This window comes from Pristiophorus japonicus, chromosome 18 (assembly GCF_044704955.1).
Source record: "Pristiophorus japonicus isolate sPriJap1 chromosome 18, sPriJap1.hap1, whole genome shotgun sequence".
In the NCBI taxonomy this organism is placed as follows: domain Eukaryota; kingdom Metazoa; phylum Chordata; class Chondrichthyes; family Pristiophoridae; genus Pristiophorus; species Pristiophorus japonicus.
Window position 1 is genome coordinate 109183696 of NC_091994.1, and position 27697 is coordinate 109211392.

Consider the following 27697-nt stretch of genomic DNA (forward strand, 5'->3'; position numbering starts at 1 on the left):
CCCTGAAGGTTACATATAAACCGATGAACAATGACGGAAAGGTAAAGAGCACCCAGCCCAACCAGTCCGCCTCACACAACTGCGACATCCCTTATACTGAAACATTCTACACTCCATCCCAACCGGAGCCATGTGATGATCTGGGAGAGGCAAAAACCAGATAAAAACCCAGGCCAATTTCGGGAGAAAAAAAATCTGGGAAAATTCCTCTCCAACCCATCCAGGCGATCGAAACCAGTCCAGGAGATCACCCTGGCCGTATTCTATTCCCTGCAGTACTTATCATTATATCTGCTCCGTCCAACAAAAGGTCACCCAGTCTAATCCCAATTACCAGCTCTAGGTCCATAACCCTGCAGGTTATTGCACTTTAAGTGCCCATCCAACCATCTCTTAAAAGTGGTGAGGGTTTCTGCATCCACCACTCTTCCAGGCAGCGAGTTCCAGATCCCCACAGCCCTCTGCGTAAAGAAGCCCCCCCCCCCCCGCCTCTTAACTGTTGACACAGCCACTTCCCCTCTGCGTGCGTGGTCAATTGCTGTGCACGTTCTCGGTCCCATCTTCTTCATGAACTACACACTTGCCTCTTGGCATTATTATCCAGAAGCACAGAGTTAGATTGCACGTGTCGGCCCACAAGCCGCCAGTTCTCCCTCACTGCCTCCTCCTGTGGCCCAAAGGATTTTTGCAGCATTCTCAAGTTGGCTGTTTTGATATCGAGACCGGGAGGAGTCAACACCGCCTGCAGCTGAATCTCAACACAGCTGAAGCCATCCCTCTTTGGCTCCTGTGAGCAGCATCACGCTCGTGGCCTGAATCCCATCAAGCCTCTCCGGCTTACCCTCGCCAACTGAGTTGGGAAGTTCAGATCCTTGGCCTCCTTCTCCATCCCCGAGCCCAGCTTCCTCTCCCAACTCGGCCCTGCTCCCACAACCTATTTCTGCACTTCTGCGGCATTGCACACATCAGATTCATCTCTTCCCCCTCCTACTACCCGGGACTCCCGCTCAATACCTTTGTCACCTCCAGGCTTGTCGTGAAAGCAAAGAAAGAAAGCCTTGCGTTTATATAGCGCCTTTCACGACCTCTGGCCGCCGCAAAGCGCTTTACAGCCAATGAAGTACTTTTTGAAGTGTGGTCACTGTTGTAATGTAGGAAACGTGTGTGTAATGTATAGTATAGTATTAGTCAGTCCCTCCTATTGAGGATAACCTGCTTCCACACCAAAAAAGGATGAGTTCACAGGTGTTTCAATGAGGGACCTGACATTCTAGGTCCCGAACTACATCCTGACGGGTGGAAGATGCCTGTACGTGGATTTTTTTAACGTGTGGTGACCGTTGCACACCAGCCACCACACGGGCTTGACAGAGCTAGGTCTTGGTCCAGTGGCAAGGGTTATCCAAGACAACTGGATACCAGCTCTGCTGCACCGACCTAGTGCGCTCACATACTCCTACTGTCCATAGTACACACCTGTGAGTATGCTCGTCGCCTTCCGCGAGAGGTGGGCACCGGTGGGACTGGAGTGCATCATCACCCCCGGCAACCAAAGTTAAATTTGATCTGTTAACTTGTTCATTTGTTGGTTTTTAATAAGGGGGCATTTGATTTATTGGTTCAACTGAAATAGTTGTAGAGCTGTTGAGTTAGGAAACATTTGCAAGGCTGTGAAAGAAAGACTTGCATTTATATAGCGCCTTTCACAACCACTGGACCTCTCAAAGCGCGTTACAACCAACAAAGTACTTTTGGAGTGCAGTTGCTGTTGTAATCATCATAGGCACTCCCTCGGAATCGAGGAAGACTTGCTTCCACTCTAAAAGTGAGTTCTTAGGTGACTGAACAGTCCAATACGAGAGCCACAGTCCCTGTCACAGGTGGAGAGACAGTCTGTCTCACTGTTGTAATGTGCCAATTTGTGCACAGCAAGCTCCCACAAACAGCAATGTGATAATGACCAGATAATCTGTTTTCGTTATGTTGATTGAGAGATAAATATTGGCCAGGACACCGGGGATAACTCCCCTGCTCTTCTTCGAAATAGTGCCATGGGATCTTTTACGTCCACTTGAGAGGACAGACGGGGCCTCGGTTTACTGTCTCCTCCAAAAGAGTACACCTCCGGCAGTGCAGCGCTCCCTCAGCACTGCACTGGGAGTGTCAGCCTAGATTTTTGTGCTCAAGTCTCTGGAGTGGGACTTGAACCCACAACCTTCTGACTCAGAGGCGAGAGTGTTGCCCACTGAGTCACAGCTGACAGTTGTGGGAAAAGAATAGAGGAATGGCACTAATTGGACAGGTCTTTCAAAGAGCCGACACAGACAAAGTGGCCTGAATGGCCTCCTTCTATGCTGTATGTTTCTAGCATTCTACATAGATGTTCAAAAGCTCAAATCTGTCAGTCAGCATTTAAATGAATAGATCGGTTCGGTGACAATGGCTCCAAAAGAAACATGTTGCTTTGCCAAGTGATGCTACAACGTTACGTCTGTCAGATTTCTCTCTTCCCTTCTGTCATGCACCAGATTTCTCATTTATACACACGAGCTGTGGGGGCGAGGTGGGAGTGGGAGTGGGGGGTTAGGGGGAGGAGGGAAGGAGAAAGAGGGGCAGGGTGGCTAGAGAGGGGATTGGGAAAAGCTACTGTAATGTATGCTCACTGTGAGGCTGCTCACAGGTTGGTAGAGCTGTTGAGTTGGGAGTGGCTTAGCCAGTCACGTGATGTTCACAAGACTCAATAAAACCCCAGCCAGTTGGGTTCGGGGGATCCACGATGGGGCAGGTGGTTGTGAGCCTGGTGGATGAACTGGTAATGTGGCGCCAGAGGGACTGGAGTGCATCATCATCCCCCCGGCAACCAAATTTTAATTTGATCATTTAAGTTTAAAGTTTAATTTGTTTAATTTGCTGGTTTTAGTGCCCCTCCCTCCCCGCCTTTTAGCCAGGGGGCACTTGTATAATTTCTGTTCTTAGTGCCTTAAACCCACCACTCCCCCCCAAAAAAGAAAGGGGCACTAGAAAAAATGTGTTTTGGAATGTGACCCCCCCACCTAAAATAGTTGAACCGGTAACGTGTAGTGTGATTGTTAAACCTTTTGCTAATAAACCAACTGGTTCTTAGTAGCAATGTGTTGCTATGAATTCTTAAGCAAAGGACCCATGAGGCAAATATGAAAAACAGCTACCTATGAAAATGCTTCATTTTAATTCCTGAATGCCAAATCGCCACTAGTCGCTGCCAACCCAGAAACCAGAACTGTCTCACGCCTTGTATTTATTTAAAGAAGGTGCTTGCTTTCCCTTGCCATCGGGGAAAATCCAGAGTTTATTTTTATATGTGTATTAATAAATAACGAACCGACGAAGAGTCATATTAGAAATCTGCCGTTCTCTATCGAGAATGGAGGATGAGACGGTGAAAATGGATCAGGGCTCGGACTGACTGATTCCATCCAGTAGACTTGCACCTCCCACCTGATGGATTTGGTCACCTGAAAATCGCCCCCTTGAGATTTTAAGGTGACCAATTCATGATGAATGCTTCAGAAAGGGCAGAAATTCCAATTGGCAAAGTATGAGAGTGATCTCATTGAAACATACAAAATTCTTACGGGGCTTGACAGGGTAGATGCAGGGAAAGTGTTTCCTGAGATGAAGGGGTTCTCATGTGAAGGAAGGTTGAGCAGGTTGGACCTGTGCTCATTGGAGTTTAGAAGAATAAGAGATGATCTTATTGAAGTGTATAAGATTCTAAGGGGGCTTGATGGTAGATGTGGAGAGGATGTTTCCCCTCGTGGGGGAATCTAGAACTAGGGGGCATAGTTTCAGAGTAAGGGTCACCCATTTAAAACTGGGATGAGGAGGGATTTCTTCTCTGACGGTGGTGAATCTGTGGAATTCTCTGCCCCAGAGAGCTGTGGAGGCTGGGTCATTGAATATATTTAAGGTAGAGATAGACAGATTTTTGAAAGATAAGGGAGTCAAGGGTTATGGGGAGAGAGCAGGGAAGTGGAGTTGAGGCCAAGTTCAGATCAGCCATGATCTTATTTAATGGCAGAGCAGGCTCGAAGGACCAAATGGCCGACTCCTGCTCCTATTTCTTATGTTATGTTCCTCTGGCTGGGGAGTCTAGAACCAGGGGTCACAGTCTCAGGATAAGGGGTCGGCCATTCACGACTGAGATGAGGAGAAATTTCTTCACTCAAAAGGGTGGTGAATCTCTGGAATTCTCTGCCCCAGAGGGCTGTGGCGGCTCAGTCTTTGAGTGTGTTCAAGATAGAAATTGATAGGTTTTAGGATATTATCATCATCATAGGCAGTCCCTCGAATCGAGGATGACTTGCTTCCACGTCAAAAAGTTCACAGGTGTTTCAATGAAGGACCTAATATTCCAGGTCCCGAACTACATCCTGAAGGGTGGAAGATGCCTGTGTGTGGATTTTTTTAATGTGTGGTGACCGTTGCACACCAGCCACCACACGGGCTTGACAGAGCTAGGTCTTGGTCCAGTAGCAAGGATTAACCAAGGCAACTGGAGACCAGCTCTGCTGCACGGACCTAGTGCGCACACATATATCGCAGTGTGGGCTGGTCCGTGCTGCCCCTGGGCCCTCATCTCTTCTGGGCCCCGAACTCGTGCCTCTCCTGGGCCCCGATCACGTCCCTCTACAGTCTCTCGCCGCTCCTTCGCCCCGACCTCGCCGCTCCTGCTGTACCTGCCCACGCTCCAATCACCGACCTGGATCTTGGTGACGTCACTCTTCACTGCCGTTGCTCTCCTGCCCCACCACGTGCTGCTCCCTGGAGAGGTGTGCTGCCACGCTGCTCTTTCCGCTCCCCGGCCTGTTCCGATGGTGCTCGCAGGCCGGGGGCCGCTCAGCCTGCTGGGCTAGGCTGCCACGTTCCTCCTTCCGCTCCCTGGATATTAAGGGAATCGAGGGATATGGGACAGTACAGGAAAGTGGAGTTGAGGTACAGTGGGGCTAGGGAGGAGATTGGGAAAAGCTACTGTAATGTATGCTCACTGTGAGTATGCTCACAGGTTTGTAAAGCTGTTGAGTTGGGAGTGGCTTAGCCAGTCACGTGATGTTCACAGGACTCAATAAAACCCCAGCCAGTTGGGTTTAGGGGATCACGACAAGGCAGGTAGTTGTGAGCCTGGTGGATGAACTGGTAATGTGTAGTGTGATTGTTAAACCTTTTGCTAATAAACCAACTAGTTCTTAATAGCAACGTGTTGCTATGAATTCTTAAGCAAAGAACCTATGAAGCGAATACATTATACCCAATTTGCGCACAGCAAGCCCCCATAAACATCAAGGTGACATTTGGCCAGATAATCTGTTTTAGTGATTAACTGGTGTAAAGGCCCATGTACAGATGCTGACCCCCCCACTTCCCATCTTTCAGCCGTCCTTAGGCTGTAGGATGTTGGTCGCTGAAATTGGACCTCATCGAGTGCGTTTTATGCCTGGTAAAACGTGCTTAGCAAGGTCCAATTTCTACCCCTGATTCACGCTACAGTCTTTAAACTAACGGATTATAAGGAAGCAGTTGAGGCTAGCTCATTGAATGTATTCAAATCACAGATAGATAGATTTTTAACCAATAAGGGAATTAAGGGTTACGGGGAGTGGGCGGGTAAGTGGAGCTGAGTCCACGGCCAGATCAGCCAAGATCTTGTTGAATGGCGGAGCAGGCTCGAGGGGCTAGATGGCCTACTCCTGTTCCTAATTCTTGTGTTCTTATGTTCTAAGTATCGGCACTGACACGATCACTGTTGTGACGGTTCAGCTTTTTGAGTCTTGGTGCAACTCTGTCTGTGCAGTGGAGATTTCCAGATTGGGGAAATGTTTGCGATCAGAGCAGCATGTTACACTTTACCTGCTGATGAAGCAGAACATGCCGCCATGTTCCAAGTGTGCTTGTACTGAATGTCGTGCACCGAGTGCTCTGGGCTCCCAGTAATGTTGTATGTTTTACATGCAGTAGTGGGTTTATTGTATTTCACAAAATACCTTTGTAGGTTTTGTAAGAATGAAGCAATTGCATTAAATTTCACTTGCCTGCAATCAGTCTGAACCTGGGACTTGCAAATGTGAGGCTTTAATGCTTATAAAATCTGTCAACAACAACTTGTATTTATGTAGCACCTTTAATGTAGTGAAACGTCCCAAGGTGCTTCACAGGTGTGTTATAAGACAAAACAAAAACATTAAATTTGACACCAAGCCTCATAAGAAGAGATTAGGGCAGGTGACCAAAAGCTCGGTCAAAGAGGTAGGTTTTAAGGAGCGTCTTAAAGGACGAAAGAGAGGTGGAGAGGTTTAGGGAGGAAGTTCCAGAGCTTGGGGCCTATGCAACAGAAGGCACGGCCACCGATGGTTGAGCGATTATAGTCAGGGATGCTCAAGAGGGCAGATTTGGGGTTGTGGGGCTGGAGGGAGATTACAGAGATAGGGAGGGGCGAGGCCACGGAGGGATTTGTAAACAAGGATGAGAATGTTGAAATTGAGGCATTGGTTAACCGGGAGCCAATGTCGGTCAGCGAGCGCAGGGGGTGAGCGGGACTCGGTGCGAGTTAGGGCATGGGCAGCCGAGTTTTGGATGACCTCTAGTTTACACAGGGTAGAATGTGGGAGGCCAGCCAGGGGTGCGTTGGAATAGTCAAGTCTAGAGGTAACAGAGGCATGGATGAGGGTTTCTGCAGCTGGGAAACCGCTTCATTTGTAATTCCACGATTGCTCAGTAAACCTTTTTTTGCAAGTGATCCTGAGGTGGAGCTTGTCTGGTTTGATGAACATAATGTGAGCTCAACCTCCAGTTGGTGGTTTAGGGTAGGAAGAAGTTGCAGTCTGGTTGTGTGTGTGTGGGAGGGGGGGGTGTGGGGGAGAGTTTTTGTTGTTGCTTCTCTCTGCTTTCAAGCTGTGCTTTGTAAAAAAAAAAAAATAACTTGCCCTGAGAGAATTACATTTCACGCCAGAAGCAGCCAGTTTGAGGCAAGAGAGGGAACAGGAGAAAATATGGCAGTGCAATGGAGAGGTTGAAAAGACGGGAGTGTGTTGTGGCAGAGCCTCGGGCTCTGATGTTGACTTGAAGCTGTGACTGATGTCAGCTGGCCTGCTTTCAGCAGTGAGCTGGCGTAACCGCTTGAGCTCCCACTTGACCTGTCGCTAGGAGTTTACTGCTACTTGCTAGAATTGTTCAGCCAAGGGCTTTGGAATTGCGCACAATTCCTGTGTGATGTAACTGCCAAGTTGATTTACGATTTTTTTTTAAAAAAACACGCTCGGTTCATTCAAGGAAGACTGTGTTTGCGAGCACTCAGTACATCAACACCAGGATCGTTAATCTTAATGCATGGGTCTGGTGATCTTCACACATTCCAACTCGGGAACCAAGGCAAGTCTGCATGCATTGTCTTACAGGTACCATTTCATTTGGGCAGTAGAGCTGTCTGTGTCTTCATTCTAACGTGTGTCAGAATGTAAAGCATTGTTTCAACGCAAACCGCTCACCCTGTGCAAGCTGTTTAGAAGCAATACAGTGCATTTATCGATCTGTTTTCGTAATTGGAATCTTGTCTGACATTAAAATCTAAATATAACGTTTATAGAAAGAGAAACCTTTTTGGAAACCCCTGCTCCAACCTGCCCATCAGATGGACCGAAACATCCGAGAAATGTGATCAAACCTGGTCTATAAAATTACTTCCTTTCCAAGCATGTGGAACATTTTAAACTATTTATGAAGATGGGAATATTTGTCAGGGTTTCAGCACAGACGGGGACTGTTGGCAGTTTCAAACTAACAAGCAGGACCTGTGAGGGCGGACAACAGAGATACTATTTGTCATATTGACACGACCAACTTGTGCATGACTTTACTTTTAATCTTGTTAAGGTTTTACAAGCTTGTAATGTAATAGCTGTGCGAAATAGATTCTTGTTCATTTCTCGATCCTGTTGGCGTCTTTCCAAAGAGTTGGTGTGCCGAGCCAGATCTGTGTCTTTGCTTTTATGTCCTCTAAGTGTATACTTGCACATTGAATCATGGAAATTTACGGCACAATAAGAGGCCATTCAGCCAGCAAATTGGAATGGCTGAGCAAGATTTTTTGGACCAGATTGGTCACCAGTAGATCAGAAGGATGGCACACACAGGACTTGCACAGCAGATTTATGGTGCCATCATTTTTACTAATAAGTTGTGTATTTAAACCTAGTCTTGAGTTGAGTAAAAGCTGTGTCGGGTTAGGCTAAGGCCCAGGTAGACAGGTGAGGTGAGTTTATTTGACATTACTTTTGGTGTGGGGAGTATTATGCTGCTAATGTGTTGCTTGAAGTGCAAAAAGACATTGATGCTGCAGTGGATTAATAGTAAAAAGTTCGATTTGCCAAGGTGGATGCAGAGAGGATGTTTCCACTGATGGGGGAGACTAGAACTAGGGGGCATAATCTTAGAATAAGGGGCCGCCCATTTAGAACTGAGATGAGGAGAAATTTCTTCTCTGAGGGTTGTAAATCTGTGGAATTCGTTGCCTCAGAGAGCTGTGGAAGCTGGGTCGTTGAGTAGATTTTAGACAGTTTCTTAACCGATAAGGGGACAAGGGAGTGGGCAGGGAAGTGGAGCTGAGTCCATGATCGGATCAGCCATGGTCGTATTAAATGGTGGAACATAAGAACATAACATAAGAATTAGGAACAGGAGTAGGCCATCTAGCCCCTCGAGCCTGCTCCGCCACTCAACAAGATCATGGCTGATCTGGCCGTGGACTCAGCTCCACTTACCCGCCCTCTCCCCGTAACCCTTAATTCCCTTATTGGTTAAAAATCTATCTATCAAGTAGGTTCAAGGGGCCGTATGGCCTACTCCCGCTCCTATTTCTTTATGTTCTTGCCATCGTGTAATTGTGCTCCTGGTTGTCGTGGTCCAGCAAGCTGTGGTTAACTCTGCACTCTAACCTCTAACCAGATCCAGGTAACAACACTATCTGGGACGGCCTTTTACAGGTAAGCAAATTTGCTGCAGCGCTATTTTGTGCAGACCTTTTGCATTGATGCTGAACGTTGAGGTGAAACTGCAGTTTCACCGAGGCCCCGTCTGCCCCCTCAGGTGGGGGTAAAAGATCCCAGGGCACTATTTCGAAGAAGAGCAGGGGAGTTCTCCCCGGTGTCCTGGGGCCAATATTTACCCCTCAATCAGCATCACTGATTATCTGGTCATTATCACATTGCTGTTTGTGGGAGCTTGCTGTGCGCAAATTGCCAGCCACATTTCTCATATTAGAACAGTGACTACACTCCAAAAAGTACTTCGTTGCCTGTAAAGCGCTTTGGGACGTCCTGAGGCGGTGAACGGTGCTATATAAATGCAAGTTGGTCTTTTTAAGATTATTTCTTTGTGAATGAATGAAAGGAGCCACTGCATCCCATGCCTTTATTGCAGAGGGGGTGAATGGCTGGCTTCCAAACCTCTGCTCATTGCCTTTCTGACCGGCAGCCTGGTAGCACCTCCGCCGGTGTGTCTACTCTCTCTAATCTGGGATTTATTTAACTAGGTATACGGTTGCTGAAAAGAAGAAATATTTAGCACTTGCGTAACACTTTTATCACCTTTATCGAAATAACTGCAAGCGCTTCGATTTACTTCTGGAGTCCATTGACTGGTGTTGGGGATTTGTCACAGACTTCCAAAGTATTTAAAAAGAGGAAGGTGCATTGTGCACAGCCCTGCATTCGCAATGTTTCCAAATGTTGACCTACCCCTGGAGTCCACCCACCCTGAAAGACAGCGGCAGCCAAGGAAAGGAAAACCGATCATTTCAGGAGACCATCCTATCCAAATACAACAACTCCAGTAACATGCTAGTACGCGAACAAATACAGAAATTTGATAAGTTGGGTAAAGAAAGAAAGACTTGCATTTATATAGCGCCTTTCATGACCACTGGCCGTCTCAAAACGCTTTACAGCCAATGAAGTACTTTTTGGCATGTAGTCACTGTTGTAATGTGGAACATACGGCAGCCAATTTGTGCACAGCAAGCTCCCACAAACAACAATGTGATAATAACAACCGCTCAACCATTGGTGGCCGTGCCTTCTGTTGCTTCGGCCCCAAGCTCTGGAACTCCCTCCCTAAACCTCTGTTCCTCTCTTTCCTCCTTCAAGACGCTCCTTAAAACCTACCTCTTTGGCCGAGCTTTTGGTCACTGGCGCTAATTTCTCCTTATGCAGCTCGGTGTCAAATTGTTTTATCTCATAATACTCCTTGGGACGTTTCACTACGTTAAAGGTGCTATATAAATACAGGTTGTTGTTATAATAACCAGATAATCTGTTATGTTATTTGAAGGATAGAGAGTGGCCAGGAAACCGGGGGCACCTCCGACAGTGCAGCACTCCCTCAGCACTGCACTGGATTGTCAGCCTGGATTTACATGCTCAAGTCTCTGGAGTGGGACTCAAACCCACAACCTTCTGACTCAGAGGCGAGTGTGCTGCCCACTGAGCCACGGCTGACACTGGGTAGAAATCTTGTGATCTGGTAGATCCCTTACTGTCCAGGCACCCTTCCTCCCCCTCACCCGCCTTTTCAAAACGTCGAATAGAGAAGTACTTGGATGTGCACGTGAAGTGCTGTAACCTGCAGGGTTACGGACCTAGAGCTGGAAAGTGGGGTCAGGCTGGATAGTCTCTTGTCGGCCGGCACAGACACGATGGGCCGAAATGGCCTCCATCCGTGCTGTAAACTTCTATGATTCTAGGTTCTGTGTGTAGACCCAGAGGGGAAAAAAAGCAGATGACATTACAAACTTAGGAAGCCATTAGCTAATTATACTATGAGGAGGAACCTCTTCACATCCAATGTATGGAAACTGGACTGAGTGCTGAGCGGTGAAACATCCCAAAATGGATGGCTTGGTTCCTCATTTAACAGGAGGAGATGGACTGTGGTCCTTCCACCTAGTCGTTTATGTTATTTTTGGTTGTGACCAAAGATGATTTTTATTTTTAAAATATGATTTATAGGTTTGTAATGGTACATTTTATTGCCCAGTGATTTTTAACGGCACTATGTAAATGTGCTGCTTTCTAACACACTGATGGGAAAATTGTATCTGGAAAAATGGTTACAGCACAGAAGGAGGCCATTGGACCCGTCGAACCCGGGCCGGCTCTCTGCAAGAGCACCAGTCCCACTCCCCAGCCCTTTCCCTGGAGCCCTGCACATTCTTTGCCTTCAGGTACTTATCCAACTCCCTTTTGAAAGCCGCGATTGAGTCTGCCTCCACCACCCTCTCAGGCCGTGCATTCCAGATCCTAACCACTCGCTGCATAAAAAAAGTTTTTCCTCATGTCGCCTTTGATTCTTCTGCCAATCACCTTAAATCTGTGTCCTCTGGTTCTCGATCCTTCCGCCAATGGGAACAGTTTCTCTCTATCTAGAGACCTCAACACCCGACCTGTGTCAGGGGCCCGAGGCATAAGTTTGGTTCCAGGACCGCTGCCACCTATATATAGTCCCGAGCAACTATTCCGCTCAGCCCCAACCTGTTCCACTCGACCCCGGAGATCTTCCCTGCATCGCCAACCCGAGTCTTCATCCTGGGCAGGGTTCAGCCCCGGTGTCACACTCGCTCATTTACCCGATAGTGGCTGGATGACAATACTGCTGCCAAATACGGAGTCCCCAGCAGACAGCACGGATCGGTAGGGGGAGAAACCCATCATCATCATCATCATCATCATCATCATCATCATCGGCAGTCCCTCGATTCCACTCAAAGTGAGTTCTCAGGTGACTGAACAGTCCAATTTGGGAATGACAGTCCCTGTCACATGTCTCCAGTCTTCAGCTGGTCCTTGTAGTCAAATACCATGGTGTTGACCCAAGCAATCGGGCAGTCCTGGGGAGGAAACCGGTACATTCCTATCAACAAGAGGTACGGACTGAGCAAGGTCAGTTACAATTCTTAAACAGCCAGCTCAACCAATCGGTGCTAGTCAAACGGAGATATGGTTTATTCAACAAGGGAATGCTTCACCTCGTTCACTCAGCAAAAAATGGGACTTCATCCTCAGGACATCGTAAAGCATTTCACATTCTGTTGATTGAGGAAAGAACATTAGCACACCTATGGTGGCGTACTGGTCATGTTACCAGACTCGTAATCCAGAGGCCTGGTCTAATGGACTAGGAGACCATGCCCCTGGTTCTAGACTCTCCAGCCAGGGGAAACAACCTGTCAGCATCTACCCGGCCAACCCCCCTCGGAATCTTGTATGTCTCAATGAGATCACCTCTCATTCTTCTCAATTCCAGTGAGTACAGGCCCATTCTACTCAATATACAGTGGGTCATCATCGTCATAGGCAGTCCCTGGAAATCAAGGAAGATTTTGCTTCCACTCTAAAAGTGAGTTCTCAGGTGACTGAACAGTCCAATACGGGAATTACAGTCTCTGTCACAGGTGGGACAGACAGTGGTTGGAGGAAAGGGTGGGTGGAACTGGTTTGCCACACACTCCTTCCGCTGCCTGCACTTTTTTCATGCATGTTCTCGGTGATGAGACTCGAGGTGCTCAGCGCCCTCCCGGATGCTCTTCCTCCACAGGGCAGTCTTTGGCCAGGGACTCCCAGGTGTTGGTGGGGATGTTGCATTTTATCAGGGAGGCTTTGAGGCTGTCCTTGAAACGTTTCCTCTGCCCACCTGGGCCTTGCCTGCCGTGTCGGAGTTCCGAGCAGAACGCTTGCTTTGGGAGTCTCATGTCTGGCATGCGGACAATGTGGCCCGCCCAATAGAGAGACCCAGGGAGATGGTGAGATCCAATCCAACTTGTCTGAAGTATTTGAGAACACAGAGGCCGGGAAATTGGGAAGGAAGCTCAATACGGGGCAATAGTGGAGTAATGTTAGCAGCAAGCACACCTCTTTGGGAGGGAATCCATCATCGGAGCGCCAAAGGAACGTCACACCGTGAAGGAGCGTGAGAGACTGGCCTGATCTAAACCTGAAAAATTCAGGCAATCAGACCTTCATACTTTGGAACTGATAAAGTGGGCAATTATTGAGAAGTGAGGGTGCGGTTGACTATGAGATCTGTTGTGCAGATTTATATAGAATCAAAGATTGAAGACAGATAGTTGGCCTTTATTACAAGAGGATTTGAGTATAAGAGTAAAGACGTCTTACTGCAATTATACAGGGCCCTGGTGAGACCGCACCTGGAGTATTGTGTACAGTTTTGGTCTCCTTACCTAAAGAAGGATAAGGACATAAGAAATAGGAGCAGGAGTTGGCCATTTGGCCCCTCGAGCCTGCTCCGCCATTCAATAAGATCACGGCTGATCTGATCCTGGCCTCAACTCCACTTCCCTGCCCGCTCCCCATAACACTTCACTCCCTTTTTGTTCAAAAATCTGTCTATCGCCACCTTAAATATATTCAATGACCCAGCCTCCACAGCTCTCGGGGGCAGAGAATTCCACAGATTTACGACCCTCGGAGAGAAGAAATTTTTCCTCATCTCCATCCTAAATGGGCAGCCCCTTATTCTTGAACTGTGCCCCATAGTTCTAGATTCCCCACAAGTGGAAACATCCTCTCTGCATCTGAGTCTCCTCAGTATCATATATGTTTCAATAAGATCACCTCTCATTCTTCTAAACTCCAATGAGTGTAGGCCCAACCTGCTCAATCTTTCTTCATAAGTCATAAGGATATACTTGCCGTAGAGGGAGTGCAACGAAGGTTCACCAGCGTTTAATCTTCAAAAGTGTTCAGGGCTACAAATTCGTTATAGGCCGGTTTGAGGCGGTGACACACCCTGGGCGCTAACTTCAGTGCCGGACGATGTTTACCGCCTCCAACCGGGATATTCACGATTAGCGCCCCAAGACGGGAGAGGAGCGCTAATGGAAGCGTCCCACGCTATTCTCGGGGCGCTACGGGGCGATAGCGCTGCGGGGATAATGAAGTTCTGACGCCAGGAAACCAGCATCCCAGCGGCTAACGGGGAGGTCAGCTGGACCACCCGGGACATGAGAGGAAGTTGAAGGGAACATTGGAAACGCCAGCAGCAGTGCGTCCGACCTCACAGAATCACAGCGACGTTAAAAGACTTTACACTGACCACCGGTTCCTGCTCTATACCATCGCCCCGGGAGCTCCCACCGACCGACCGCCCGCTCTCCCTGTCGGTGACGGCGCCGGGCGCTACGGCAGGCGAGAGGAGCGAAGTTTAGGACCACGGCATCACCGAGTGGGCAGCGCCAGAGCATGCGGCGTTAACTGATCGCGCCGCCGCTAAACCAACAGTGATGTTCGCGGCGGGCACTAACGGCACGGCGCTCGGGCGGTAAGCGCTTCGCGGCCCGCTAGCGCCCCGCTCAGCTGCCAACGGGTGGCGCGAAGCAAACAAATTTTCAGAGTCGCGAGATTTCATTTGAATCGGAGGAGATTGACTTAGGATTCTGTGTTAAGGAAAGTGGTGGAGTAAATGCCTCCAAAGCTAGCTGCTGAATCAGTTTGAGAATCCCATTCCCTCAGAATTTCGATCTATATTAAAAGGTTTGTGTTTCCCCGGTCGTGTGATCTCAGTGCCACAGCAGTGTTTCGGATTGGTCCATGCTAATCACAGATTTAAGGCGATTGGCAGAAGAACCAAAGGCGACAGGAGGAAAAACGTTTTTACGCAGCGAGTGGTTGGGATCTGGAATGCACGGCCTGAGAGGGTGGTGGAGGCAGACTCAATCGCGGCTTTCAAAAGGGAGTTGGATAAGTACCTGAAGGAAAAAGAATTGCAGGGCCACGGGGAACGGGCGGGGGAGTGGGACTGGCTGAGGTGCTCTCGCAGAGAGCCGGCACGGGCTCGATGGGCCGAATGGCCTTCCGTGCTGTAACCATTCTGTGATTCTCTGAATCAATTCGTGCTGCTGTTCCCTCTCTGGTTGTGAGTATTCCCATTTGTTCTCCTAGTTTTGTGACCCCTCAGCCCTGTAGCTGATTAGCAACAGCTTCACGGCAGTCCTGGAAATCGGTCCAGCCCAGCTAAGAATGCTCTGCCCCCTGTTACTTGTTAAGTAGCTTTCTTGATGCAGGCCACAATCTTGATTCCTGTTCCCAGCAGACCTGTGGCCTGACCATCGTAACATCACAAGTCATACACCAGTATATTTAAGAAGCCCAGGGAGCCTAGAATCATTCACAGAGTATGCTTACACAAGGCTTGCCTCTCACAAACTTGGAAAACCCCTTTGTGTACAGCTCATTTCCTCATTAGCTGTCGGTCACAGTTTTAAATAGCTTGACTCATGCTTGAAGCAAGCAATGTGTGCATCACCTGCCGGCTTTGTGTGGTGTATTTTATTCTCGAGTGGAAAGGAAAGGGGAGCTGGAGTTTCGATGTATACCCAGCCCAATTGTGGAAGCTGTTCTATGTATATTTGATGATTATATAGTTGTTTACACAGTTTGTGTCTCTCATGAACATCTGTCGGGCTTCTTCATTAAGTGTCTTTTCATCTTCCTCCTTGATTTTTGGGCAGTTCTTCTTTCTGGTTTTGTTATTCATCAAACATGTTGCAGTTAATCTTTCCTCCAAAAACTGTTTCTGTTCAATCACATTGTAGCACAGCAAATTCTCCAAGGTACGGCCACCATGACCCTCCGGCCTTTGCTCAACATGTTGTCAATTCTGACTTGTTGTCAATACAGGGTTCTGGGGAGAAAGCTGAGGTTTGGGACTAAATTGGACAGCTCTATCAAAGGGCGCGATGGGCCGAATGGCCTCCTTCTGTGCTGTGAGATTCTATGGGGGCCGCATCATGCTGACACGTCACAATGCCCCTCGTCCTTCTTTTAAAGGGGAGGGCCGCTGCAAACTCTGCCGCCGCTTTCCCGGCGCCACTGGCCCACCAGGGAGGGTTTCGGCCAACAGCGGGGTGTCGGGCTTGCCTGTTGGTGTCCCGGCCGAACCGGCGGCTGCCATTCAGACGGCCAACAAACAAAGATGGCGGCGTTGGCGCTACCTCCTCCCCTTTAAGAGCGACCGGGCGCCTCAGGCCACCACAGATTCTCGCCTCGTGAAGCCCCGCCCGTAGCATTGCCCCCCTCCGACCCCGCGCTGCGTGGGGCAGTTTCCACCGCGGTGTGACAAGGGGTCGATGAGCACGCCGATGATGTCATCGCCGTGCTTGCGCACGCCAGGCCATGAATCACGGGCTGAGCCCCGGGGGCAATTCCAGGGGGAGGGGGGGTTGCTGGGCTTTGGCCACTGCACCCCGGCGAAAACTCTTTAACATCCCGTTAGCGCTAACGCGCCTTTCTCAGAGGGGCAATTTCGGCCCCCATTATTCTGTCCCTTCCCACTGTGGCCCCACAGGTCCCCGATGATTCACCTGCCTTTTAAAATAGAACGTGCACACAACTATAGGAACAGGAGTCGGCAATTCATCCCTCGAGCCTGCTCCTCCAATCAATTAGATGATAGCTGATCTGTAGCTTAACTCCAATTGCCCGCTTTGCTTCCATATCCCTCAATACCCTGACAGAACAAATATCGGTCAATCTCGGTTGTAAAATTTTGAATTGACACAGTTTTTGCAGGAGAGAGTGCCAGACTCCCACTACCCTTTGCTTGAAGAAGTGCTTCCTGACATCACCCCTGAACGGCCAAGTTCTATAACGCCTCCATGGCCTGTAAGCGACGGCGGGCGAGATTTACAGACGTACATGCAATTCAATAACTCTGGCTGTGCATGAAGTTTTTTCGTGGTTTAAAAAAAAAATGCTATTTCTGTAAGTGACTATTGTGTTGTGTTTGCCATGTCCAGGTGCTGTTATATACATTTCAGCACTACGCCTAGCATGAATATTGCATCGCTGTTTATTGTGGCTTTGATAATGGCTTATGTCAGATCACTGCAGTGCAATTGTTCCTTTACGCATCGAGTTGTTGTGATCTGGAAGTGTGGGGGAAGCAGATTCAGTAATCCCTTTCAAAAGGGGAATTGAATAAATACTTGAAATGGAAACATTTGCAAGGCTGTGAAAGAAAGACTTGCATTTAGATAGCCCCTATCACAACCACTGGACCTCTCAAAGCACGTCACAACCACCAAAGTACTTTTGGAGTGTAGTCGCTGTTGTAATCATCATAAACAGTCCCTCGGAATTGAGGAAGACTTGCTTCCACTCTAAAAGTGAGTTCTTAGGTGACTGAACAGTCCAATACGAGAGCCACAGTCCCTGTCACAGGTGGGACAGACAGTCTGTCTCACTGTTGTAATGTGCCAATTTGCGCACAGCAAGCTCCCACAAACAGCAATGTGATAATGACCAGATAATCTGTTTTCGTTATGTTGATTGAGAGATAAATATTGGCCAGGACACCGGGGATAACTCCCCTGCTCTTCTTCGAAATAGTGCCATGGGATCTTTTACGTCCGCCTGAGGGGACAGACGGGGCCTCGATTTAATGTCTCCTCCAAAAGAGTACACCTCCGGCAGTGCAGCACTCCCTCAGCACTGCACTAGAGTGTCAGCCTAGATTTTTGTGCTCAAGTCTCTGGAGTGGGACTTGAACCCACAACCTTCTGACTCAGAGGCGAGAGTGTTGCCCACTGAGTCACAGCTGACAGTTGTGGGAAAAGAATAGAGGAATGGCACTAATTGGACAGGTCTTTCAAAGAGCCGACACAGACAAAGTGGCCTGAATGGCCTCCTTCTATGCTGTATGTTTCTAGCATTCTACATAGATGTTCAAAAGCTCAAATCTGTCAGTCAGCATTTAAATGAATAGATCGGTTCAGTGACAATGGCTCCAAAAGAAACATGTTGCTTTGCCAAGTGATGCTACAACGTTACGTCTGTCAGATTTCTCTCTTCCCTTCTGTCATGCACCAGATTTCTCATTTATACACACGAGCTGTGGGGGCGAGGTGGGAGTGGGAGTGGGGGGTTAGGGGGAGGAGGGAAGGAGAAAGAGGGGCAGGGTGGCTAGAGAGGGAATTGGGAAATGTTACTGTAATGTATGCTCACTGTGAGGCTGCTCACAGGTTGGTAGAGCTGTTGAGTTGGGAGTGGCTTAGCCAGTCACGTGATGTTCACAAGACTCAATAAAACCCCAGCCAGTTGGGTTCGGGGGATCCACGATGGGGCAAGTGATTGTGAGCCTGGTGGATGAACTGGTAACGTGTAGTGTAATTGTTAAACCTTTTGCTAATAAACCAACTGGTTCTTAGTAGCAATGTGTTGCTATGAATTCTTAAGCAAAGCACCCATGGGGCAAATATGAAAAACAGCTACCTATGAAAATGCTTCATTTTAATTCCTGAATGCCAAATTGCCACTAGTCGCTGCCAACCCAGAAACCAGAACTGTCTCACGCCTTGTATTTATTTAAAGAAGGTGCTTGCTTTCCCTTGCCATCGGGGAAAATCCAGAGTTTATTTTTATATGTGTATTAATAAATAACGAACCGACGAAGAGTCATATTAGAAATCTGCCGTTCTCTATCGAGAATGGAGGATGAGACGGTGAAAATGGATCAGGGCTCGGACTGACTGATTCCATCCAGTAGACTTGCACCTCCCACCTGATGGATTTGGTCACCTGAAAATCGCTCCCTTGAGATTTTAAGGTGACCAATTCATGATGAATGCTTTAGAAAGGGCAGAAATTCCAATTGGCAAAGTATGAGAGGTGATCTCATTGAAACATACAAAATTCTTACGGGGCTTGACAGGGTAGAATCAGGGAAGGTGTTTCCTGAGATGAAGGGGTTCTCATGTGAAGGGAGGTTGAGCAGGTTGGACCTGTGCTCCTTGGAGTTTAGCAGCATAAGAGGTGATCTTATTGAAACATAAGATTCTAAGGGGGCTTGATGGTAGATGTGGAGAGGATGTTTCCCCTCGTGGGGGAATCTAGAACTCGGGGGCATAGTTTCAGAATAAGGGGCCGCCCATTTAAAACTGGGATGAGGAGGAATTTCTTCTGTGAGGGCCGTGAATCTTTGGAATTCTCTGCCCCAGAGAGCTGTGGAGGCTGGTTCATTGAATATATTTAAGGTGGAGATAGACAGATTTTTGAAAGATAAGGGAGTCAAGGGTCATCGGGAGAGAGCAGGGAAGTGGAGTTGAGACCATTATCAGATCAGCCATGGTCTTATTGAATGGCAGAGCAGGCTCGAGGGGCCAAATGGCCGACTCCTGCTCCTATTTCTTATGTTCTTATGTTCCTCTGGCTGGGGAGTCTAGAACCAGGGGTCACAGTCTCAGAATAAGGGGTCGGCCATTCACGACTGAGATGAGGAGAAATTTCTTCACTCAGAGGGTGGTGAATCTCTAAAATTCTCTGCCTCAGAGGGCTGTGGAGACTCAGTCTTTGAGTATATTCAAGACAGAGATCGATAGATTTTTGGATATTAAGGGTATCGAGGGATATGGGGATAGTGCAGGAGAGTGGAGTTGAGGTAGATGATCAGCCATGATCTCATTGAATGGTGGAGCAGGCTCGAGGGGCCGAATGGCCAACTCCCGCTCCTAATTATTATGTATGAAGTACTTTGAACACGCTCATATGGTGATCCTGTGTGTGTGCTGTTGGCTCACATGCATGCACTTTATTGAGCTGAGTATCTTTTGGAAGTTGCAAGCTGCTTTGACACTAACCTTCAGTTGCTCCCCCGACTTCCTCCTGCTCACCAGGGACGTCCCCCAACTTCAGCTCTTCTCGTTCCCCTTGACAACCCATCTGAGATTGACAGCTCGCTGTCTCTATAATGTCCCAGGCAAATTTTGCCTGCTGTTCGTTTTTTTTTTTTCTTTTTCAGTTTCTGGGTCCAAATAATATCCAACTCCAGATCTGAAATCCGTAAACTTGATGGCCGTGTTTTTAGCGAGTGCGCACGGCAGCGTGAATCGGTTGGGTGGTTTTCTGAACCGACGCGGTGAGCCTGCCTTCTCCAAGGCCGAACCGGAGCGCACCGACCGCACGGCCAAACCCGGGGGGGAGGGGGGGGCATAATTGTCGGGCCGACCCGGCAGTTAGCCGGCAATCAAAAATAAAATGGAGTCACCGGCAGCGCCACCTCCCCTTTATGGGTGGTCCCGCGGCCGAGCCACAGAAAGGGTCCCGACAGAAAAAGCCGTCACCGGCAACAGCCGGTGGCGGCGCTCCCGCGGGGCAATTTCAGAAAGGGGTTGGCGCCGGTCAGTTAGGGGTCGGCGCACGCACGGCACGGTGGGGAAACGGGCGAAGTGGTCCCCTACGCCGCTCCAAAACTAAAGGAGGGCAATATCCAAAATGGCGGCCCCCTCCGCGGCGACTCGGCGGCCAGTCCGCACCGACCCGTGGCCGCGGCTTTTACCCGGGTCACTGGTCTTGCCGAACGGGGGAATTTCGTCCCCCGCACGTTTTGTCCACGTTTCAAAATCCATTTTGTCTTTTGTGTTGCAGGGGCAATTGTAGCTGAACATTGGCCATAATGCCTCCCGGAATACATTACCATCAGGACTTCTGGAGCGAGGACGAGAATCCAGACGTAGAGGTTGAATTTCTGTTGCCGACCGGGATTTACTTAAACTTCTTTGTGCCTCGCAGTTCCACAATCAAATTCATCAAAAAGGTAAATTACTGAAACGTTGCTCGCCGTGAGAATGAGGTGTCTTAAAATAGCCACGAGTTCTGCATTTGTGTTTCAAAAGAAAACTCAATTGCTTTCTCACCAATCTTCCAGTGTGGTTTCCAGATTCCCTCTGAAATGTTATTATCGCTGTCATTTTTGATAAAGCAGTCAACGTTCTAATAATCCTTGGGAAGGTGACATTTTTTCTCAGTTTCTCCTTCATTCTTCCAGTGTTGATGCTGCGTCGATGCCCCCTTTGTTACCAGTTTGTTCACCACTGCAAACAATCTTTCACTCTCTCTTTCATTTTCACTAACCTCTATTAAATTCCCCCATTAACGTTCAGTGGAAAATCCCCAATATTTCGACTCTTTCTTCCTAATTGTAATGTCTCATTCCTGGTATTGTAGTGGATCTTGGCCGTACACTGTCCTGTGACCAACGTCCCCTGTGAGATGCGCTTTGTTTTGTGATGCCTGTTTAGTGCACGGTCCCTTTAAATCTCTGCGCATGCGCAATCCCTTTAAATCTCTGTGCATGCGTGCTCCCTTTAAATCTCTTGAATGGCGGAGCAGGCTCGAAGGGCCATGTGGCCGACTCCTGCTCCTATTTCTTATGTTCTTATTTCATGATGGGAAGTTGATTGCAATAGACCAGGGCGTCGATGGTACACAACTCTGTGCCAGTAATCTCATTATTGCATACAAGTTCCATCTGTTTCTTCATTACTTACCGTAAATGAGTTGAACAGCAGTTCCTGTCCAACAGTTTTGAGGAAGGATTGCATACACCACATCTGTCAGTGCAACGGAAAATTGTGCTCTTTCAGAAAGAGTGTGCATTAATTTACCTTCTAGCGCAAGTTAACGGCCCGGACATACACAGGGTTGAAAACAGACTCCCAATTTCTTGTGAGGAAATTGCTGTCATTCCCAGATTTTATTGAAACGAAACACTATTCTGACCAACTCCTGACTACTCCATTTACATCTTTTCATTTCATGTTACTTCTTGTCTGAAAAACCTAAATAGATTTGTTATTATACGAGAAAGCGAAGGCATCCATTCCCTCCCCCGACTTGTCACCTTGTACTGATTTTGGTTTTGCTTTAGGAAAAGAACAGTTGTTTTATTTTTACTTCCTTCAAACTTCAATGAAAATTGTTCATTTTAATATCTATTTTTTTTAATTCATTCTCGGGATGTGGGCATCGCCGGCAAGGCCCAGAATTTATTGCCCATCCCTAATTGTCCTTGAGAAGGTGGTGGTGACCACAGTGTGGCAACGTTAGTCAACCACGTTGTTGTGGGTCTGGAGTCACATAAGTGGCAGATTTCCTTCCCTAAAGGACATCAGTGAAATGGCTTTTATTACAATCCGGTAGTTTTCATGATCGCTGATCCTGGCTTTTTATTCCAGATTTATTCAATTAATTGAATTTAAATTCACCCCAGCTGCCATGATCGGGATTTGAACTTGGCTCTCCGGATCGTGAGTCCAGGGCTCTGAAGTACTCATCCAGCAACATAACCGCACCCACAAATTCTCCACACCAATCATAGGCGCTCCCTCGAAGCGAGGATGACTTGCTTCCACAACAAAAAGGGATGAGTTCACAGGTGTTTCAATGAAGGACCGAATATTCCGGATCCCGAACTACATCCTGAAGGGTGGAAGATGCCCTGTGCGTGGATTTTTTTACCGTGTGGTGACCGTTGCACACCAGCCACCACACGGGCTTGACAGAGCTAGGTCTTGGTCCAGTAGCAAGGATTAACCAAGACGACTGGAGACCAGCTCTGCTGCACGGACCTAGTGCGCACACATATATCACACAGTGTGGGCTGGGCCCGTGCTGCCCCTGGGCCCTCGCCTCTCCCGGGTCCCGACCAGTCGCTCCACGATCTCTTGCCGCTCCTGCGCCCTGACCTCGCCGCTCCTGCTGTACCTGCCCACGCTCCGATCACCGACCCTGGACCTTGATGACGTCCCTTTTTGCTGCCGGCGCCCTCCTGCACCAGCTCGCGCTGTATCTTGCCGTGGTACACCATGGCCGCCGCTCACCGCTCCTTTTTATGGCCCCGACCTGCCGCTGATGGTCTCTCGCAGGTCAGGGCCACCACACTGCCAGATTACAGTCTTCTGTCACTCTCCACAGCAATACAGTCACACACACACACGCACACACCACAGCAAGATGACACGCACGATGCTCAGCCCTGCCCCCGCTGCTAAGGAGTGCAACCCAGTGTCGTATGTTGAAGTGAGAGATAATACGACCTCTGGGGGAACATGGATTGTTGCTCCGATGCTACTCACCATCGAAGGCGGAATAGGGGTCGGCAGTTGCCCGACTGAGACGTTAAACAGTGGGTGTGGCCTTCTTTGCAAAATGCAGCACTGGAGAAAAATAGCAGACAGCCTATTCTCCTCCGGCACTCCGTCCATACCAGAAACCAGGAAAACCGCAGAATCTTACAGCACAGAAGGGAGGCCATTTGGCCCATCGCGTCTGTGCTGGCTCTTTGAAAGAACTGTCCAATTAATCCCACTCCTGCTCTTTCCCCACCGTTCTGCAGTTTTTTTACTTGTCAGGTTTATATTCATTTCCCTTTAAAAACATACTAATGGGCCAAAAATTGCGGTCGGAGGCTTCCCAGAGCAGAGGCCCACGTATTCCAGGAACGTCTGCACATCCCGGGATCTCGTGGGCCTGGACCACCAATCACAATGTAACATTCTCATCGATAGCAATGGGAGCTCCGGGCTCCAATCACTATCAATGAGAATACCCCTAAAATCAAATAAAACACAAACATTGCAAAAAAACGTCACATTTTAAAATTGAATAGAAATTGTGTTAAATTTTAGAGAAAAATTAATTTTTTTGAAATTGGGAAAAAAAAAATGTTTCAATAGTGTTAACAATAAACTTACCTTCATAGACCGGGTATATATATATAAAAATAAGTAATAATGTTTATTTTTTTCTATTTTTAAAAAAAAAACTCTCACGCTGGTAAAAGCAGGCCTTACGCTTGCTTTTACCAGGCGTAAGAGTCTGAAGGATATTCGCTGGGCAGGAGTTGGGCAAATAGCTCAAATCTCCACCCGTGAAGGCCCTTCTCCCGGGGGGTGAGCGTTGGCCTGATCGAGGACGCGAACGTTGGTGCGTCTGTCCTCCCAGGGGATTTGCAGGGTCCTCTGATTATCGACCCTTCAACTATCTGATTTTATTGTGTTAATGATTTTGTCCGCAAACATAGAAACATAGAAACATAGAAAATAGGTGCAGGAGTAGGCCATTCGGCCCTTCTAGCCTGCACTGCCATTCAATGAGTTCATGGCTGAACATTCAACTTCAGTACCCCATTCCTGCTTTCTCGCCATACCCCTTGATCCCCCTAATAGTAAGGACCTCATCTAACTCCTTTTTGAATATATTTAGTGAATTGGCCTCAACAACTTTCTGTGGTAGAGAATTCCACAGGTTCACCACTCTCTGGGTGAAGAAGTTCCTCCGCATCTCGGTCCTAAATGGCTTACCCCTTATCCTTAGACTGTGACCCCTGGTTCTGGACTTCCCCAACATTGGGAACATTCTTCCTGCATCTAACCTGTCTAACCCCGTCAGAATTTTATATGTTTCTATGAGGTCCCCTCTCATTCTTCTGAACTCCAGTGAATACAAGCCCAGTTGATCCAATCTTTCTTGATAGGTCAGTCCCGCCATCCCGGGAATCAGTCTGGTGAACCTTCGCTGCACTCCCTCAATAGCAAGAATGTCCTTCCTCAGGTTAGGAGACCAAAACTGTACACAATACTCCAGGTGTGGCCTCACCAATGCCCTGTACAACTGTAGCAACACACACTGGACACATTTACAGAAATGTTTAAAAAGCCATCAATGACAATGCAAGTTGAATCTGCACCTCTCTACGATTAAAGAGTTGATCAAGTGGCAAGCATGAGTGATATCTTGATCACAGCAGTGCGGGTTCAGAGTGGAGCTTTGGTGCAATCTCTCCGAATAGGTCACTTTTAATTGTAGAGGTGAGCCGTCGGAAGCGGTGGAAATTGGCCGAACGTGTGTGCTAGGCCTCGCCATCTCCCTCAGAAGGTTAGCCGCGAAGTAACGAATGTTGTCTCCTCTTCCTCCAGTTGCTATGGCAGCAGGCTCAACATCAACCCCTTTTCCACATGCTCAACGAACCCGACGCCTACGTTTTCACCTGCATCAACCACACGGCGGAGCAGGAGGAGCTGGAAGATGAACACAGGCGCCTCTGTGATGTGCGGCCGTTCCTCCCTATCCTGAAACTGGTGGCCCGGGAAGGAGACCGAGCGGAAAAACTCATCAATTCGCAGATAAGCCTTCTGATTGGAAAAGGTAAGACCCACCCAGCTGCAAATACTTACGATTCACTCCGTGTACGTCAGTCAGAAGTCTCCATCAGGCTTCGGGAAATCTGCAGTAAAGTGTCAACATGTGGAATGAGTTTTCGCGCTAATTCTATTCCATAAAAATATATTGGCCGTTTAAAGCTTTTGTTCCTTCCCAATCTTTCTTCCTGAAGGCGTTGGTTTTTAATAAAGAAAGACTTGCATTTATATAGCGCCTTTCACGACCACCAGATGTCCCAAAAGCACTTTACACCCAATGAAGTACATTTGGACTGTTGTCGCTGTTGTAATGTAGGAAATGCAGCAGCCAATTTGCGCACAGCAAGCTCCCACAAACCGTAATGTGATAATGACCAGATAATCTGTTTTTTGTTATGTTGATTGAGGGATAAATATTGGCCCCAGGACACCGGGGATAACTCCCCTGCTCTTCTTTGACATAATACCATGGGATCTTTTACGTCCATCTGAGAGGGCAGACGGGGCCTCGGTTTAACATCTCCTCTGAAAGACGGCACCTCCGACAGTGCAGCATTCCCTCAGCACTGCACTGGGAGTGTCAGCCTGGATTTTTGTGCTCTAGTCCCTGGAGCGGGACTTGAACCCACAACCTTCGGACTCAGAGGCGAGGGTGCTGCCCACTGAGCCACGGCTGACACTGAGCGTGTCAGTGTAATAAACGTGGCTTTGCCGAACTGCCTGCATCCCAAGAAGATAAGAAATTATATCTGATCTGCTACCTCCCTGGCAACAGATCTCGCCGCTCTCTAAATGACACTGCCTCACTTGGTTTGCTGTCAAGAGCTATTTTCAGCGTAGTGTGGCCTTGTTTTCCATTTCTCACAGTTGCTTCTTTCTGGGAGGCTATACTCTCTGTAGGAAGTCCCCAAACCTGGTCAGCTGCCACTTGTAACCCAAAAAGAAAAACGAGAACTCAATCCACACTTAGAGTTCATGTTTAGGACTGAGATGAGGAGAAATTTCTTCATAGAAACATAGAAACATAGAAACATAGAAAATAGGTGCAGGAGCAGGCCATTCAGCCCTTCTAGCCTGCACCGCCATTCAATGAGTTCATGGCTGAACATGAAACTTCAGTACCCCCTTCCTGCTTTCTCGCCATAACCCTTGATCCCCCGAGTAGTAAGGACTTCATCTAACTCCCTTTTGAATATATTTAGTGAATTGGCCTCAACTACTTTCTGTGGTAGAGAATTCCACAGGTTCACCACTCTCTGGGTGAAGAAGTTTCTCCTCATCTCGGTCCTAAATGGCTTACCCCTTATCCTCAGACTGTGACCCCTGGTTCTGGACTTCCCCAACATTGGGAACATTCTTTCTGCATCTAACCTGTCTAAACCCGTCCAAAGGTTCACTCAGAGGGTGGTGAACCTTTGGAATTCTCTGCTCCAGAGGGCTGTGGAGGCTCAATCGTTCGGTATATTCAAGACAGAGATCGATAGATTTTTGGATATTAAGGGATATGGGGACAGTGCAGGAAAGTGGAGTTGAGGTCGAAGATCAGTCATGATCTCACTGAATGGCGGAACAGGCTCGAGGGGCCGAATGGCCTCCTGCTCCTAATTCTTATGTTCCTCATAAGGGCATGATGTTAGAATAAGGGACCACCCATTTAAAACTGAAATGAAGAGGAATTTCTTCTCTCAGAGGGTTGTAAATCTGTGGAATTCGCTGCCTCAGAGAGCTGTGGAAACCGGGACATCGAATACATTTAAGACAGAAATAGACAGTTTCTTAAACGATAAGGGGTTATGGGAAGCGGGCGGGGAAGTTGAGCTGAGTCCATGATCAGATCAGCCATGATCGTATTAAATGGCGGAGCAGGCTTGAGGGGCCGTATGGCCTACTCCTGCTCCTATTTCATATGTCCTTATTTGCAATAATCAGGGAAGATAGTGCTTGGAAAATATGAAATATTTACACTTTTGTAAATAGCTCGACAGATTTCGTGCTGGGAGTACATCTTTTCTGAGATAGCTTCACGCCATTGTAAAATGTGGTCCCATGTGCTGCAGTACTTGTGGCTGTGATTCAACTATTCCGGGAAGGGGAGTTATTCGTACAGCTCCCTGTTGCCTATTGCAACACACGGGCTGCAGGAATGTTCAGTGGTCACTTGACAACTGTAATGTGTAGCTTGTTAAAGTTTGAGGAATTCCCCACATGGTTGAACAATGCACATTGCACAAGGATTCTGGTTGTGATTTGACTGATGCGGGAATGGAGAAGCTTTTTGGAACGTGTTGGCATCATGAGAGATGGAAAAGCCCAAAATAAACATTCCAGTAAGCTTCTCAACGTATTAAACATGTTGACTTAAAAAGTCAGAAGTGCAAAGGGACTCTGGCTGGGTTGAGGTCACTCAAAGAATGAACACCATTATCTTCACTTGGTGACTAAGGCTGAATATGGAGTAGGGAGTTCAGACAGATTGGTTTCTGTCCCTCAGAATTTTTTCCAATAATTTTCCCACCACCGAGGTTAGGCTGACTGGCCTGTAATTAGTCCCATAGACAGGCTAAGTGAGTGGGCAAAAATTTGGCAGATGGAGTATAATGTTGGAAAGTGTGAGGTCATGCACTTTGGCAGAAAAAAATCAAAGAGCAAGTTATTATTTAAATGGAGAAAGATTGCAAA

At 47.9% G+C, this 27697-nt stretch overlaps 1 protein-coding gene across 7 annotated transcripts in view; it reads left to right on the forward strand.

Moving 5' to 3' along the window:
- The window catches only part of pik3cd (phosphatidylinositol-4,5-bisphosphate 3-kinase, catalytic subunit delta), a 245206-nt gene that overhangs the window by 117482 nt on the left and 100027 nt on the right, over positions 1-27697 (forward strand). For 5 of the 7 annotated variants that reach the window (XM_070860520.1, XM_070860516.1, XM_070860517.1 and 2 more), the window contains 2 exons: positions 20466-20634; positions 24797-25025. In XM_070860520.1, coding sequence (XP_070716621.1) covers positions 20494-20634; positions 24797-25025 — 370 coding nt within the window. In that variant the 5' untranslated portion in view covers positions 20466-20493. Of the gene's footprint in view, positions 1-7035; positions 7405-8216; positions 8285-20465; positions 20635-24796; positions 25026-27697 lie in introns of those variants that run through there. The other 2 variants (XM_070860521.1, XM_070860522.1) reach the window with 2 other exon arrangements.